The sequence below is a fragment of the Sinocyclocheilus grahami genome, unplaced genomic scaffold (genome assembly GCF_001515645.1).
Source record: "Sinocyclocheilus grahami isolate Dianchi unplaced genomic scaffold, SAMN03320097.WGS_v1.1 scaffold107.1, whole genome shotgun sequence".
NCBI lineage: Eukaryota > Metazoa > Chordata > Actinopteri > Cypriniformes > Cyprinidae > Sinocyclocheilus > Sinocyclocheilus grahami.
Window position 1 is genome coordinate 316,576 of NW_015505286.1, and position 19,097 is coordinate 335,672.

A 19,097-nucleotide genomic window follows, 5' to 3' on the forward strand; every position below is an offset into this window, starting at 1 on the left:
TATATATATATATATATATATATATATATATATATATATATATATATATATATATATATATATATATATATATATATATACGCACATTTATTTATTACTTTGGCTGTTTCGGAAAAATGCATTTACCAAAAAATAAAAAATAAAATGTATCTTTGGTCAAAAAAAGGTTCCCGAACCCCTGCCCTAGCGGCTGAGAGCATCATTGAATGACAGCCAAAACAATGACCTAAAATCCCCCGATTTGAAGCGTATTAGTCACACGGGATTAGTTTTTAGGATGTGTATGTAAATAAATTTTTACTTCATACGTTATCTGCAATGTTTATAGTCTTTTTTGGATAGGATAAGCGATGTATTGAAATCGTTAAGGTGGGTTTGTGAGACGCGCACTTGCCGACACCGATAACTGATCCAACAAAATATATTTCTTTATGTACATAATTATGCAGGGGATATTAAACATGAACATATAGCTGGTATATCTGAAATTGATTCGGATATACAATGAATACTAGGGGTGCTCCCATTGATCGGCTACCGATCACTATCGGCCTATAATCGCTTTGGGATGATTGATCGGCGGTCTCTAAAAAAGCAGATCTCAAAAAAATCGATCTCAAGCTGATGCAGTCTGCCGTGAGAAGGTTTGGCACGACATGCAGCGGCACCGTCTCAGTCTCGGTCCGGCATGGGTGAAAATTATAATGCTGAAGGTGAGGTACTCACCTTCATATTTCTTTAGGGATGCACCGATATGAAAATTTTGGCCGATACCGATAACCGATTATTCTTTATTTTTGAAAGCCGATAACCGATATGTTGGCCGATAAATCTATATCCAAATTGTTATATACTTTTTGAGAGCCTGATTACAAAAAAGGTCTCATCATTAAAAGCCACATCCCAAACACTTCAACATAAGCAGCCTAGTTTGAACGGTGTACGTTTAAAAAATATTTTTACTCTCCCATTACCAAATTTAGTCATAAAAAAGTCTTACAAATAAATAAAATAATGCAGAAATAATGCAAACAAGTCACTGGACATCATTACACATGTAAAGAATCAAAATGAATGCGCCATAGATCAATAAAACGGAATAGCCTCTGCACGGACAATAATTAAATGATTTTAATTACTAAACCATATTGTTGATGAAAATAATAAGAGAAAAATACAAGTGGTTGTTGTTATTAATAATATATCAATGATTTTGAAAAAGTAACAAATTAATACCACTGTTTTAAATAGCAGCCATTGAGCTGCAGCTCAAGCTGAAGCTGAAGAGCTGAATGAACACGGTAAACTGAAGCGTTTTGCTGGCAGCTTATTTAACTCAAGGAAATGCATCCTGAGATTAATATTAATACAACATAAACATAATATTACAACTTATATATGTACAAAATGACGCAGTTATTGCATGCTATAGTCAGAATGTGTGATCCTGTTGTGGATGCGCTCTTCCCATAACAACGCGCTGAAACACAGCAACTAAACCCAAAGAATGCACAACGTTTTATTATAATAATGTTCTCATTAGAATGTTATATACACAACATTCCCAATCATAGTTATTAATGTTGTGCACTGCTGTTTGAGCTGCGTGCGCTGAGCTAAAGATGATCACCGGTAAACTGAAGCGCTCTTTTAACTTAACCAAACGCATTCTATATGAGATACATCAGATATACATCAAATAAACACAATATTACAACGTACAATTGCACAAAAGGCTGCAAACGAACAGCGCGCATCTGAAGTGTCTCTGAAGGAAATAATGCATTATTTATCGGCTTTAAGATATCGGCCAAATTTTCTTATCAGGCCGATACCGATAACAGAAAAAATGAGCATTTATCGGCCGATACCGATATGGTGGCCGATATATCGTGCATCCCTATATTTCTTAATTAAATAACTTAAAGTAATTTGAATACCTTGTGTGAGACGTAATTTCACAAACAGCGTGAGTGAATCACCACGCACGCTCTGTCAAAATATGCAAATGGCTTCAAATCACATCGCGTCTGTCTATAAGCGAGCTGCACAGTTGACACAGGAATTGTCACTTGCACAATCGAGGCAGTCACATCGTCACTAAAGTTTATAAATTGCATTACTTTTTAATTCTTGCCAGTATTTAACCATTCAGCGCTCACGCGCTCTCCTGGAGACCGTGCGCTCATGCACACTCGCAGCGCACACACATAATGCCAGGTTCACATTACTCCGTTTCCAGTGCGAATGTGGTGCTTATTTTTTTCCGCGCTCATGTTAACAGATTAATAAAGCGTGCACACTGCACACGGTTGCCGTCCGGCAGTCCGTTCCAGGTGCGGTGCTTCTGCAGCAGTGCAGAGATCGTTTCCACACTGAGTCTATTTTTACTGGCTGCAAGCGCTGAATTAAAGTAACAGCGCATTTTTTACAGTAAATATGAACATGGATTGACACAAATTGAGTAATTGCACCATTAATGCATATTATTAAAGTCTACTGTGTTTCACAGTCAACACATATGGCTTTTTGGCTAGGTTTAAAGGGAAATAGCACTTTTAGATAAGGCAATAATGGATGGCACTCGTGGAGGTAGGAAAACAAAGTTCTTTATGAACTGCAGGATTGCTTGTAATAAAGATTTCAATGCAAAAGGAAAGACAGTAGAGCTGACTATTTCTGTCAATGGTAAGTTTGTGATAACATAAGAAAAGTAGTTTAAATGTTTTGCCACTTGCTTGAGCAACTTAATATATAAATCTAAATAAAAAGTAAATGCAAAAGTAAAAAGCATTGAATAATGTGTTGCTTATATTTATTGTGTTTAATCATGTCTGTGAAAGATTGTATTACTGTACTGTTTTAAAAAAGTATTGCAATGCTGAAAAAGCATTTCCAGTGACAATGTTTGGATTTGAAATCAAAATAATTGATAAATAATGTGTTTGTGGTAAACAGCCATGGATCAGTAGCGGACTCGTGTGTGAAAGCACAGTCTGTGCTGCTTCCCCTCTCACAAGAGTCACCTAAGAGGGGAATTCCCCCATTTTCAAAAATGAAATTCAGGCCCTGAATAAATGTCTAAAAATCCTGATTGGAGTATCACTATAAATAGTTATAAACGATAAAAAGGCTTTAAAGGGTCATGAAAACCCAGACTACTTTTTCTGAGATTTTAGCAGAGGTGTTTGTGTTGCACATCATAGAAGACAATGTTAGCATCCGATCATTTTAACTGTTGGAGAAAACTGGTTAATTTTAAGCTATTTTTTCTTCCGGGTTTAAAATCTACATTGTGTTGACGTCACAATTTGTGACGTGGCAATGGACTATAGTACATTGATGACGCGTCGGTGTCTATAAAATTATTCATCAGACTGCGTGTTCTTATCCAATGAGAAGAGGCTTCGCTTAATTATTCACAACAGCATGTGTTGATTTGCTATGACAGACGTTTCAGACTGAGATGACATCGCGCATGTTAACTGAGAGAAACTTTCATGGATAGAAAAAGTGTGTTTGTTTTTGCTTTGTAATAAGAGTTCGGCACAAACGCGATTCATTCACTTGGTGAGCATAACCATTTTTACAGCTTTGTGACACAACCCGTCAAAAGGCTTATATAAACGCCACAGAATAAGCCTTAAAAGTTCTTAGAGGTGCAACAGCACGTTCATATGTTTTCGATGCAGAGTGCAAATGGCTGTGCATGTATTTGTGTTTTTAACTCGACGGGAGCGAAATTAAACCGTCTGAACGCGAAGCTGTGTGTGTTGTTTGTCTGTCTCCCCTCTTCCCCCTCCTCCGCTCCGCTCCGCTGCGCACCACGCCCACTTCTTAAGCATTTTTTAAAACTGTGGTGAGAACTAACCAGTGCTGAAACGGGGGGATTCATGACCCTTTCTGTGATCGGCGATCAGCCTCAAAAATCCTGATCGGAGCACCCCTAAATAATACAACAAGCCTCTGTTACTACATTGCTCTAGTTATATGTTGTATTGAAATTCAAAGCTCACCATGCATCTTGGAAATAAAGTTTCATGTCTTTAAGTGCGTACCGTATGTAGTCAGCGTTATTTCTCTGAATAAGTTATGATGTGTATATTTTTAATGACCTGACTGATCAACATCTATTTCAGACTCTTAAATATCACGCAAATTCTATGGCATTTTACTAGCATTACCATTTCCATAGGAGTAAAATGTTACGTATATGTTGAATTCATTATTAATTTAACCAACGTCATTACCTGCTTCAAAATTAATGCTGTTAACGAAATCATTGTCGAAACATTTGCAGTAAGCTTACAGTACAAATAAAAACCACTAACAAAATTACATAAATAATGAGTACGAATGGTATGTATACAAAGCATACATTTTTATTCAGATTTCAGAATGAGCACTTTGTCATTTGTAATGTATGTGTTGAGCGTCTTGATGTTTATCATGTTCATCTGATGTTCGCTACTGTAATGTATATGCACCTAACTTTTTTAATATGCTGGGGATATCCCACATTAAACAAATAACCGTTTACATGTGGACGTTTGCGTTGTAAGAATGTACTGGAATACTTCAGATTTAAAAACGCTGACTTGTTAGGTGATATTTTCTCATTAAAATCGTATGATTTCCTATTAATTTAATAGAATTTATGGGAATACTAGGGATTACCAATACGGCGGCGCGGTGGCTTCACTTTTATGACGTCATGAGCAATCCAGTTCTCTATTATAGATCAGTGGTTATGGCGTTATTTTATCATGCTGTGATAGTGTGTGTATTAAGTTACAGAATTGTAGCTTGGTTTGGTAACATATCAGTTAAGTTAAAATCACAAATAAATGGACTGCTTCACAAGGCAATGTAAGTGACGGAGGTGAATGAGTATCCCTCCCTCCAAACTCTCTTTGAGAAGACCATAGTTAAACAGGCTATGAAAATTATAGCGGACCCCTCTCATGGCCTGTACTCAGATTACGAACTGCTCAGGTAGATGCTATAGGGTTGCAATTAAATACAGGAAAAGATACTTGAATAGGTATCAAAACTTTCATTCCTTTATCAGTGAATCTCCTAATCTCAGGACATAAGGTGGGTGTGAAATAAGGGTGGTGCTGCAGGTACTGAACATACTTATATCTGTACTTGTTTCTGTGTCTATTACGTAAGGGTTAATGTACATCCAGCAGGTTGTTATCGCAGAATAACCCCCGACAGGGTGATCAGGACCCCTACGCGAAGCGGAGGATTCAAATAACTGAATGCTGAATGCTTTTCAGATTTTTTAGGTAGGTCTAACATAGTTTTTAGGTACAGAAATGGAATAAATCAAATGTAAAATAACATTGCATATTTGACTGTATAAATTAAAGATGAATCCTTATTAAAGTTACAAAAGTTATTAAATCAAGAGCAGTGAGAGATTTCCGTGTTGTTGCTGTTTGATTAACATCAAGAAAGTGCGGTCACTTTAAGAGAACGCACTGATACTGTACGTTCAGCCGACTATGTCTGCTAGGATACTCACCAAGACGGGCATTTTGACCATTTTTGTGTGAATTTGTCCATTCAAACACTATACTTCAGAGAGCTTAATATTCGCGCGGGTTCACACGCTTCGGATGAGCGACCACACAGATCTTCTCACTGCTCCAGTTCACGTCTTCTGGCTCTTTAATATTTAAACTGGCAAGGCTGAAATGAGTTTAGTTTAAACACAGATAGCAACGTGTGCTGTTCAGCTCTCACCTGCGCTATCAACACGTGATGACGGCATAAATGACAGTTATTCCAGCATAAAGTTTCCCCGTGTTGGAAAGTCTGTGTGTTGGTGTATTTTTGGGAACACACTCTTTAAGTCTGCGTGGTTGAAATCCCCAGCTAAGATGAGAAAAGCATCTGGGTGGGCTGTCTGCTGCTCACTGATGTGCTGGTACAGTTCATTTAGTGCCTCGCTGCTGTTGTTGGAGCTGGGAGGTAGGCTATGTATACAGCAACGAGCAGTATGGCTGTATATTCCCTCGGTAGATAGAACTGCCGGCACTTAATAATCAAACTCCACCAGGGGTGAGCAGTGTTTGCAGACCGCAACAGCATCGCGGCACCACGCATCATTGATGTAAACACAAAGCCCGCCGCCGCGGGTCTTACCTCCCTCGACGAGAACGGTTCACTGACTGCGCAGCACAGCCACACACGCCACAGTTTCGTTTGTGATATTTTTATTTTAAATGCCATAATGTCAGTTGAAAACATTGCAATTGTGTTTTAAAATACAACGAGCACCACAAACCATTTAAAGAGGCGTTCAGCGGTCTCCGTGATGGGATAGGAAACAGTCAACAAAGTAAAATTCTCAAACGAGCGCTCTTCATTTTATCAAATGATCATAAACATCTGAATGCTCAAATGTAGGCAGAAAGTTATTTGGTGTGCTGTTTCTGATGTCCAGGAGTTAGTTTCTAGTAAAGCTTATCGGGAAAAAGTTGCTTAAGACAGGACAAACAAACAAAAAAAGTACAAGTACCAAGGAGCGATAAACCATGGCTGCCATCTGCTGCGCCATCATCAGAATAAATTACACAACATTTCACCACATAAATATTTATAAAGACAATAGCTTTAGAAAGATATTGATTTAAGACGAAAATGTTTTAAAATCTTACCAGATTGTTAGCTATCTTAATCCATTACAGTGTACAAAACAATCATAGCAAAATAGCAGCAGCTGCGTTTGTATGAAACAAGAGCACGAGCCTACGACACCAGGATGACAATTAAATAATTGTACACAATTTTGAATCGAGTTTTAATATTTTATTAGCTAAACAAATGCAAAGAAAAAACTGTTCCTAGCAAGAGTATAGCGCTGACTTCAGTTACCCGGATGAGTAGGACTGCACGATATATCATTTCAGCATCGATATCACGATGCGCGCAACCGCGATATGCAATGTTTAGTATAGGCTACTGATCGTTATATTTATACTGATTGTTTACTTTGCTCACACACAGACCCGGTGTCTACACCGGACGTAACAGCTGTACGGAGATACCCATTTTAAATACATTTAGTAGCAGAGCTACTGCACGCGATTTTCAGTGCTGGAAATCCATTTATCCTTTGTTGAAACTTCCGCGTCATCGTGGAGAGCACAGGTCACGGTTGCTTAGCAACGGCAGACGCCACAAAAGCGCAAGCGCCCGAGCGCTTTGGAAAGAAGGAGAAAGCGGCGCGACTGGCGTTTTCCCACGCGTTTTTAGGCGCGACATGTGAACAGCCCCAAAGTCTGTCTACACTGGACGCGACAAAGCAACCGTTGCCAATCATTTGAACTTTGTGTCAGTACGTCATAAAGAGAGCGCGACATCAGTTTACTGTCGGGGATTTGTCATGCCGCACCGCATCCAGTGTAGTCAGTCACTCAGCATCACTGAATATAATGGGTTCATTGTATTTTGTCGCATCACACCGCCGGTGTAGACATGGTGAGAGCCACGCAGATGCACGTGAACACTGCGTCTATTTGTGCTTGAAATACTGTGCTCTGCAAGTATCCTTGTAAAAGCAGTTGCTTATGGCTTAGGTGAAGGGAAACAATTGAGAAAGAAAAAAGTGTGTAACAGTAGCCTATCTTGGTTTACAGCAGTTTAATGTTCCTGAGGCTTTCTGTGTTATGAATGTTAATCAAACAACAAAACAAAGAAAAATCACTTTTGTAGCTTTAACAGATTTATTAGATTGAATTTATACAGTGAAGACTATGCAGTGTTATTTTACATTTGATTATTCAATTTCTGTACCTGAATACGGTTAAACTTACCTGAAAAATATAAAGCACTGCTTATTTCATTTGTGTCTTTGTTCTGTTATATTTATCCATGCTTGTAATTTGTTTATTTCCTATGCTGATTTACTCGCCTACAAAATCCCCCCCAATCAATATTTTTTCCCCAAATAAACTATTCAAGTCATGTGGTGATTTTTTTTCAATATAGTTTTTTCCAATATCGTGCAGCCCTACGGATGAGCCTTTATCATCAGCTTTTACCGGTTGTTATCGACCAATCAGAATCAAGTATTCCACAGAGCCGTGTAATAATGTCCCATAACTATGTATTTTTTATGTGGCAGCTTTTATGTCAGAGACAAATTTCCCCATGGGACAAATAAAGTAATCTTGAACAACTGTAGGCAGTACAATCTTTTTCTATTTAGTTCCCAAACTCTGGTCTTTCTAGCATTGTACGGAAGGCAGACACACTGTCAGTTTAAATCAGATTTAAAAATCCATCTCTTTAACCTAGAATACCCATAACACAATATCACATTTCTATATATCAAATCCCTTAAAGGATTTGTAAATTGCATTAATTAGGTCAACTGGAACTGGGAACACTTCCCATAACACCCTATGTGCTTGTTACATGCTAACACATCCTAATGCTAACACAACATCTTCAAGCAATAGGAGCTGAATGCAAAAAAGTCTGCAATCAATATCACACCGTGTTCATTCATTTGGCCAGAGGAGAACTTGTCCCACGACTGAGACTGGTTTCTCCTAAGGTTTTTCTGCCACATGTTGGAGTTTGGGCTCCTTGCCCATGTTGTCTCTGGTTTGCTTAGTAGGAGATTAAAAGGACACTTAATATTGAGTAATACAGCATTATCAAAATGACTAATTTTGCACTTTAAATCAATTGTTATTTTCCTAATTAATGCTGATATGATTCTATGCTTCTTTGGTAATATACATATTAAGGTTCTAAGTCTGATTGGTCAAAGTAATGAGAGATTGGTATTTGAGAAATTGTATTTGTTAAACTTCAGAGGTGGTGCACTTGTTTATGTTGAGCACAGTGTATCTTTCTGTTGAACATGGAGCAACACATTTTGTCTGAAAAGTAGTTTGTTGTGCTTAAAAATAGGGGCCTTTTACTGCAGTCCATGTCCATTCTGACCAGCATATTATGCATAATTGTTCCTTTTGTGTCGAGTCATATGGGTTGGAAAGACATAAGAATGAGTAAAAGACCATTATCTTTTTTTAGGGGCATTATGTCTGCTTTCAGACATGATTTACATGTTGGCTCAAAAATGCTGGCATGTAGAGATCCCAACGAAGAGCAAAACTATGAACTTTATTCCTTGAAAAAAAGGCAATAACAAATAATAAGAATGGATTTTTTTAGATTGCACTCACCCTCTTTGAGTCGATCTCCCTCTGCTTTAGTTTTTTTTTGTCTCTCAGATCCAGCGAGATCCACCAAGTGCAATTTGGAGACCATGACATCACTCCTTGACAAACAAATTGCAATTTAAATGAAAACCGTTTACAATTATTCTACAGTTATAGACAAACATTTTACAGTTTTATAAAGGTCAAGCAAAAATTTTAACAATTTATCCATTTTAACAAATTAATTTCTTTCATTAGCACCTCATTGCATCAAAAATGCTTAGCAGTTGTATTGTAAAAAAATTTCAGTCACAAACAACTGCATATGTCCACTCTTAATAAAAAAACATGACAAATTATACAGGTACATCTCAATTAAATATGAAAAAGGTCAATATTTTTTTTCACTCATTTCAGAAAGTGAAACCCATATATTATATAGATTCATTAAACAGTGAAATATTTCAAGCCTTTATTTCTTGAAATTTTGATGATTATGGCTTACAGATAATGAAAACCCAAAATTCAGTGTCTCAGAAAATTTGAATATTGTGAAAAAGTTAAATATTGGAAAGTCATGGTGTCACACCCTAATCAGCTAATTACCTCAAAGCACCTGCAAAGGTTTCCTGAGCCTTTAAATGGTCTCTCAGTCTGGGTCAGTAGGCTACATAATCATGGGGAAGACTGCTCACTTGACAGATGTCCAGAAGACAGTCATTGACCCCCTCCACAAGGAGGGTAAGCCACAAAAGTTCATTGCTAAAGAAGCTGGTTGTTCACAGAGTGCTATATCCAAGCATATTCATAGAAAGTTGAGTGGAAGGAAAAAGTGTGGTAGGAAAAGGTGCACCAGCAAAAGGGATGACTGCAGCCTTCAGAGGATTGTCAGGCAAAATCCATTCAAGAATTTGAGGGAGCTTCACAAGGAGTGGACTGAGGCGGGCGTCAGCGCATCAAGAGCCACTACGAATCCTAGACATGGGCTACAAATGTCGCATTCCTCGTGTCAAGCCACTCCCACTGTGTTTTCGGAAGTCCAGTCAACGCAGCCATCTACCAGGAAATGTTAGAGCACTTCATGCTTCCTTCTGCTGACAAGCTTTATGGAGATGCTGATTTCATTTTCCAGCAGGACTCCAGTGGGCACCTGCCCACACTGCCAAAGGTACCAAAAGCTGGTTCAATGACCATGGTGTTACTGTGCTTGATTGGCCAGCAAACTCGCCTGACCTGAACCCCATAGAGAATCTATGAGTTATTGTCAAGAGGAAGATGAGAGACACCAGACCCAACAATGCAGATGACCTGAAGGCCGCTATCAAAACAACCTGGGCTTCCATTACACCTGAGCAGTGCCACAGGCTGATTGGCTCCATGCCACGCTGCATTGATGCAGTAATTCATGCAAAAGGAGGCCCAACCAAGTATTGAGTGCATATAAATGAGTGCATTTTTTTATTGATCTTATGTAATATTCTAATTTTCTGAGACACTGAATTTTGATAATTACAGATAATTAATTTTTCATTATCTGTAAGCTATAATCATCAAAATTTCAAGAAATAAAGGCTTGAAATATTTCACTCTATGTGTAATGAATCTATATAATATATGGGGTTTCACTTTCTGAAATGAGTGACAAAAAATATTGACCTTTTTCATGATATTCAAATTTTTTTAGATGCTAACTCCATTTCCCCTATTAAATTCTTCTTTTTTATATGTAAAAAGAAGCCTTATAACAGCCAACTCAATTTATTGAGTCTCCAAACAACCATTTTAAGTTAATATCTTAGTTTAAAACCATGTGCTGTTGCATTTACATACTTGTCTCCTTTGCGTCGCTGCTCCAGTGATATGGTAAAGATGGCATGTGAGCGAGATGAGGCTGCATTCATGGCTGTTGAACCCACTGTTCGTGCAGAGTTTCCCAACTCAAGACAACCCACCATCTCATGAGCAGTGAACACTTCCTTTTCTGTCAGCCCAACAATCTAGACAATAAAAACAAAAACCGAAAAGACATCAGCAGTCATAGAGGGCATATGAAATTTAAGGTAGTCAGAGCCGATAGCCTTGTGGGCAGTACTCCAGCGGACAGTGCAGTTGTGATGCATGCGTAGTAGCAAAACCTTGCATGAATGATGCCATTGTTGTTTACAACAGAGAGGGAGGACTAGGGCTGGGCGATAAATGAATAACGTTAATTGCGCAATATAAATTTCCTCGATAAACGATAACAAGGTCGATACATTTTCGATATAATGTTTATGATGAAAAGGCGGAATGAAAAAGCGCAACTCATTTGAAGCACGTCACTCGGACCGTTTATCCGGGATTTGTTATGTGTGTGACCAAATCACATTTCTCGAGCGTGCTGGTGAACACGTGCAGAGTATAGGTTGATTCACGCGACACTCATGACCATTAAGTTAGCGCTTATAGAAGCGCAGAAGGTGCGATTTAAATTATTTCTTAATATTGATTCAAGTAGATTTGAGGTTTCCATTAACCATGGTATAGGGGGGGGGGGGGGGGGGGGGGGGGGGTGCCTCTATGGTATCGAGCTTATATATATATATATATGTATGTATGTAATATATGTATATGTGTGTGTGTGTGTGTGTGCGCTTTTTGTGCAAATGATTTATTCGATTCCCACTAATCTCATTAATACTTTCATTTCAAATTCTTACATTTAATCTCAGATTCATCAGATGTTTATGCATGGGCTAATGAAACTTTGACTCAACCGATTGGTTCAAAACACGGAATCAATCAGCAATGAATCGGCTGGTTGCTGTGAGATGCACGGTTTCCGCCTAAAATGTAAGTGACCTAATATTATTGTATTTACTTATTGAACTGTTTATAGAACTATTAAACAGTCGTAATGGTGAAAACGTTGTGTGATGTTGCCTAACTAACTGTATTTTAAATATAAAAACTTTCCATTTTGAATGTTTACCTCAGGATGCTGAGTTTCTTAGTGTTGCGCATTTTGATTTCTCCTGGAGAGGCTGCGGGAGCCTGGCCTCAGCAGCGCAACCTAATACGGTCAATAGATACATTATATACATTAGATATCCACTTTTCGCCACTTACTCTAAATGTAACAAAATCAGAATAATATTGCGTTTTGGTGTTTACATAGTTATTTTTGGTTACTGATGTTTTAATCATGTTACTTGTCTGGCGTTAATGAGTTAATGTCAAGCCCTGGAGTCTGTGTGCCGGGGCTCAGCCCCAGTCCCAGACAGCCCGGCCCAATTTAAACCCTGGTCTTATGTAGCATGATGCATGTGCATGAATGGTCACATAACACGCGCTTTCGGTCTTGTAGTATGAACGGACATCTTCATATGATTGAAACTCTACACAGCTCCCACGCTACTCTCCATTGGAAATGGATGACTTTCGGTCTGTCATTTGTCGGAGATAGTGGAAAGCCGGCTTGAAACGCAGTGGAAACGTCAGTATGACGAGGATCGTTTTCATTTTAAAACAAAAGCGCACCAGTGTAAATGTAGCCTTACAGCTACGGGGGCTGGGACGCATTCACATTAAACCCTCACGTGTGAGCCACATCTCTGAGTGTCACAGTCGCGGACCGACTGTGCAGACCTATCGGTGTATTAGGCTATAGTAAGATACCACGAGCAGACTGCTCCGTACGTTTTCGCATCGCTCTCGCGGATGTCAAACACTGATCGATCTGCACCTCACTGACGTTGATGAGATTAACCCCTTAGGTATCGAAATTTGGTACCGAACGACAAGATGTTTTTCGATACTCGATAGTATCGAGGCAATTCGGTCGGTGCCTAAAAAGTATCGAACTCGATACCCAGCCCTACCAAAGAGTGCACGCACATTGATTTATCTGTCTATTAAAACTCAATTCCAGGCATTCTAAATTGTAGACGGCAAAAATGCTTCTGTATGCTTTTTATTTTTATATAATTTAATATAGTTAACTTAATCTATATCACACAAAGAGTACAATTTTTCTGCAGATATCAGCATGAACGCATTTAATAATCATTTTATACAAATTCAGTAAAGCAATAAGTGACTCCCATTTTAGACATAATATTGCTTATTTTTGCTCAATTTTGCTAACGAAGATAGTTCCAAACAAAGATCACAGCACTGTTTTGCGTCTCTGAGCAATGTACGGTAGTGCTGGGCGGTATGACCAAAAATTTATATCACGGTATTTTTCAAAATTAGACCGGTTTTACGGTATATGACGGTGTATTTTTTTTTTCATGCATGACCGGTTGTTAACCATATTTTCTACTGATTGAGAGAGGAAATACTGCAGTATATTGACTTAGAATGCCCTATTTTACTGTCATGATGAGTGAATATTGTCAAAAAAAATACCACACTAAATAGTGACTAAACACGACCCCTTTTAATACATATTACCCAGGAGTCGCTCGCACTTATAATCATGGCATCGTCTGATAAAATCAACATGCATCTACACTGAAGAGCAGCTATGCGGTTGTTTTGGCTATATTACTTTTTTGTCTCATGCAGCGCACTGCCTGCATCTGAGTAACAATCTAAAAAAAAAAACTAAACAAACAGTGCATGTGATATGATCTACGCTCATATTTATAATTCCAAACAATCAGTAAGCGACAGGTGCTTGGAAACGCTGTTTTGTACTCATTTATTGACGAGTTGGCTGAGGTGCGGCCAACTGAATGTGTGCTTCTCTGCCGCTCACTGCACAGAACAGATGCCGAGAGAGATGACACTTCTCCGGGAAAGTCAGACCTCGCGTTCGCGGGACAGCACTGGCGAAATCTTCCAACGGAACCATAGCTAAGGTTTATCCAAAAAAGTCACTAGGTTTGTCAGTATGTATATTCTATGGGGAAAAAACGCTAAAAGGGTCTGAAAGTTGCTAAATCTAGTGCTAAAGTCACGCTCGTGTGCATGTGAGACGCGGGAGCTGATGGCATTTTCCATTTTGTATTTACTTGTACTTTTACTTTCAATACTTAAGTACGTTTAAGACAAAGTAAAAAAAAAAAAAACTTTTCGTACTTGAGTACAATAAATATCACATACTTTAAGACTTTTACTCATGTAATATTCTAAATGGTGACTTCAACTTCGGCCAAAGTAATTTTCTGGTAAGATATCTGAGCTGATGGCATGGGGTGGTGGATATTTGTGGCGGTCAATGTGGATATTGTGGATGAGTTCTTCTGTGTTATCACATTCTATTAGTTCTACAGCTTCAGTTTCGAAACTTTCACGCTTAGTAACACATACAGCTGTGCCCTCACCACAGTGCAACAGTGAAAAGGGACCCCTCTCAAACAGTGTTGCGTTCCGAACGTTGTTTAAGCGACATACTATTGCGTATTGCGGTATTTAAAAAATTAATATCATAAAAATAAACACCGGTATTCGGTCAGCCCAGCACTAATGGACTGTGTTTATTATAGAATGAATCAGCTTTTTGAACGAATCGGTTGAATAAATTATTCAGTGATTCACTCATTAACAGAGTCAAATGCTTTGTTTCTGAATGAATCAGTCATTTGAATGAATCGGTTGAACTCACTCATTAACAGTCACTTCACTTGTTGTCGCTTGTACTGGCGGCTTTTCACATTTTTTTCAGGTTTTTAATTATTTCAAATATCAGTATTCAAAGTTTTGTTAAAAACAAAACATTAGGTCTATTTATGCATCTGTAACTGCAGTTTAAATGCATCCATGTCCCCTCTGAGATACATAAACTGTAAATACATCTTAATGCCATTTCAGTTGCAGATTCCAGAAATGTTTTCTTATGTTGGAATGAAAGACGCTAAGTACCGGATGAAGTGCTTCTTATTCTTACCCAAAAATACAAAATGGAAGAAAGATTTAAAACTGAACACAATCTTGCTACTCAAGCTGTGTATGAACATTTTTTCATACATATTTTATATATATATATATATATATATATATATATATATATATATATATATTTGCTTCTTTTCCATTTTGTATTTACTTGTACTTTTACTTTCAATACTTAAGTACGTTTAAGACAAAGTAAAAAAAAAAAAAACTTTTCGTACTTGAGTACAATAAATATCACATACTTTAAGACTTTTACTCATGTAATATTCTAAATGGTGACTTCAACTTCGGCCAAAGTAATTTTCTGGTAAGATATCTGTACTTTTACTTGAGTATGGCTTTCAGGTACTATATACACCACTGATGGAGTATATACTAGTCAACATTTGAAGTGGATCAAAACCTTTCAAAGTTGTCCTAAAACCATAAAGCGTTCTTGTCTTAGGACAACTTAGATTAACTTTTCAGAATTAGTTTTTTTTTTTAAATCCACTTCAAATGTTGACTACTGTACACGAGACTAGATAATGATCCGAGATATCACTCTGCTGCAGAATATCAATTCCAAGTCAGGGATCAACGCTAAGGATATTTTCGACTGGCCCGGTTGGGCCAGTGGTTAAAATTTTTACTTGCCCTGCCAACATTATTTTCACTGGCCCTGCCACAAAAAATAAAATAGTTGCTGTTATCATTGTTTTTGATCTGTTATCTTGTATTCTAATAAATAAGCTTATATGACACCAATATTTTAGATACCAATTCAATTTTACAATTCTCTATTTCAATTTCGATACCACAGTAAAAATCACTAGCCAAAAATAATAATGTATATATAAAAAGTTTAAACATTATTAAAGACAAGTGACAGCCAGTAAATAAGAACAAATGAACAAATTACAAGTAATAGCACAATTAAATATAGGCCTATAGCACAAAAACAGAAATGAAATTGCTTTAGGTTTTTATGTTTGTAGATGTTCAGGTACAGAAATTGAAAAAAAATCACATAAAATAACATATGCATATTCTTCACTCTGTGTTTCACCTTGATTTTTTATAGCCATTTGAAATTAGAGGCAACCACTGCATTTTAATCATGAATTGAAAAAAGTGCAATGTTTAATTTACATTAGACTATATAATTTCAAAATCTTATTCAAAACAGAATAACCTGACTTTAGCTTTGTGAAATTATGCTACATAAAACATCTGTATGATACATAAACAGTAGGTGGGCTGAATGAGACACAGATTCACTCTCTGACAGCAGTCAGAGACACTTCACGCTTAGACACTTATGAAACAGTGATACAGCGTTTCCTTGGTTACCGCTGTAAACACAGCAGCGCTGCGTGTATTAACACTAATTTAAATGCATTATACGGAGACAAAAGCTGTGTCTGAAATCGCTTACGTGTTTACTCATTCACTAATCCCTATATGGCAGTTGAGTGCACTATATCAGAAAGGAGTGAACGAAATTAAGTGAATGCTGATGTATACACTGCTTGTCAGAGAGCAGGAGCTGTCGCAGAAACAACTTCACATATGTACATTTATATTATTTTAGAGAATAAAATTAATCAAATTAATAACAATAACACTCACAATTACTTTATATTGCAATTATATATACCTCTGCACCAGCTTTGTGGTTTCAAAAATGGTATTATTAGGCCTAACTTGTTTTGTAATGCTTAATGTGTTTATAATTCAATTAAAATAATGGCAACAAAAATAAACACATATTACACATACATTTAATGCATATATTATTTTTAGTGTCTTGAAACTCTCCCAAGCAGCGTTTTGCGCTCCGATAAGATGACAGTGATCGTAGAGCACCCTAAGGTGACCGTTAGTTACATTAGGATAAATACGCCACATAGGTGATTAACGGATATTTTATTCATCCACCAAATTATCACCACATCTCTATCATCAACTTAACCACCACCACCTCAGTAAATTAGTAAAACATTAAATGGAGTTAATGCCTAAATAATATTTTTTTTAATTTAATAATGCATGAAATAACCGTTAAAGCAGAAATAAAGATTTAAACGGCATCTCTCATTCAAACTCTCTCGCTCGCTCCCGCTCTCGCTTCCATCTCTCAGTCCTCTCCCCATTGGATTATGGGAAATAGTGCTTCAGCTAGTGTATATCAGTTGTACACTCGAAATCAGAGAGGATTGTGGGTAAAAAGTAGTGAACGAAATTAGGGAATTAACTCGTTAACTTAGAATTCGGACAGCACTACAAAATGGCCAGCACCCTGTAAGGATAAAAGAAACTCAGAGACTTTGATCTGAGACAGACAATACACACACATTAACATACAGACATCTGTTTCCGCATCTCACTGAGAGAAAATGCGGGAAAACGTCTCTCACATATGCATTGGTTCCTCCTCATCCCCTTCCTTCCCCGCACCCATCCTTCTCTTCACCCAGCTCACTCAGAATGGTCAATGGTAGAATATAATGTTCTATATGAATGCAAATAAGATTTACAGTCATGTTTGGTATCATTTGAATAGTCTCGGGGCGAGTGGTACAATGGTCTTAATCTTTCAAAAGTAGACTAAAAGATAATACAGATCCTAAGAGTTAAGAGATACTTTGATTACTGTAGAGGGCAAATTACCTTCTGTTCCCATTGAGGTGCAAACCACCCAGGTCTGGGACCTGGGTTAATGCAAATTCCAATTGTTTGTACATACCTCCATTTGGGGGATGTTTTATCTTGGTTTTGTATTTAAAGGATTGCAGCAAAAGGGTTGGGGCGATTCTGTAGCCAGAGAGCCCGTAGTATGAAGTGTGTCCACACACTTCACACTATGTATTTTTCTAAAAAGTCAGGTATGCATCTTACTCTTAGATTTGTCTATGAGAATTTGATGTATCGTATTGATTTGATATCGGCTATGTAGATAATTGGCATAATACATATTTACCTGACTGATAATAAATTGTTACATTTGATTTATTCTGACTTACTCTGAAATTATTTTCTCAAGTAGATTAATGTACGTTTCCACAAATCTGCGTCCAGGGTTAAGTGCATACTAGATCTCAGGTTAGATGGATTTCTGACTAACTGCTTGACCTAGTTAAGTTGTACTCAGTTGTGTTAACTATGGGGGCTAGTCATAATACTGGTCATAACCGCTGGTTATTGTCTCAAATTTAATTAAGTTGTACGTAGTTATATTAACTATCGGGGGCTAAACAAGGTTCTAGCAGAACCGCTGATTATTGTTTTGAGCATTAATTAAGTTGTACATGGGTAACTGTAGGGGGCTAAACAGAACTACTATTTAAAGACACATTAAATAGTATTAGTCATAAACCTCTGGCTAAGGATCAGACTGGCGAGTTTGTGATTGTGGGGCCCACGCATAGCAACCGCCGTGAGGCATCCTAAGCGACATAGATTGCTAATGAACGAGTAAATATAAAGTAAAGAGTTAACTAGAATAATCAAATGTCAGAAGAGTAATAATAATAATAATAATTTGAGACCGACAAACAACCAATTTGCCTTTCAACCTAAATTCGAGGTCATACTAAAATGGAATCAGATTTGAGTTAAACCTAAATTGAATAACTGCGCGCTGAAAAGACCGAACACGCAAGAAACCTTTATCCACCACTGGATACCTTCATTGGGCCAAGTGTGTGGACCTTACAACCCGATATAGTGCACTATATAGGGGATAGGGAGCGGTTTCGAACAGCTATTATGAAAAGAAAATGCCATTTCTGAAACAGTCAGTTCCGTTCCCCTCAGAAACACATTCATATAAAATGCAATATTTTGCGCATCCTGAACAGTGATCTTGTTCTCTCTGCTACAGTATTTTCTCCTCTTTGTCTCCGTCTTCAGTATCTCTGGCCTCTGTTAATGGCCGTTTACAGACTAAGTATAATAATAAAATAATATTTCCACACAAATGGCCATTGGGAAAATGATTGCAGTGCAGTTTGTGTGCAAGAACGGTGTTCTGTAGATTTGTGC

At 37.6% G+C, this 19,097-nt stretch overlaps 1 protein-coding gene across 1 annotated transcript in view; it reads right to left on the minus strand.

The window, feature by feature from the left end:
- The window catches only part of kif4 (kinesin family member 4), a 214,291-nt gene that overhangs the window by 116,857 nt on the left and 78,337 nt on the right, over nucleotides 1-19,097 (minus strand). Inside the window, exons 6-7 of the mRNA XM_016276974.1 lie at nucleotides 11,019-11,185; nucleotides 9,213-9,307 (exon numbers count right to left, since the gene is read on the minus strand). Coding sequence (XP_016132460.1) covers nucleotides 9,213-9,307; nucleotides 11,019-11,185 — 262 coding nt within the window. The remainder of the gene's footprint in view (nucleotides 1-9,212; nucleotides 9,308-11,018; nucleotides 11,186-19,097) is intronic.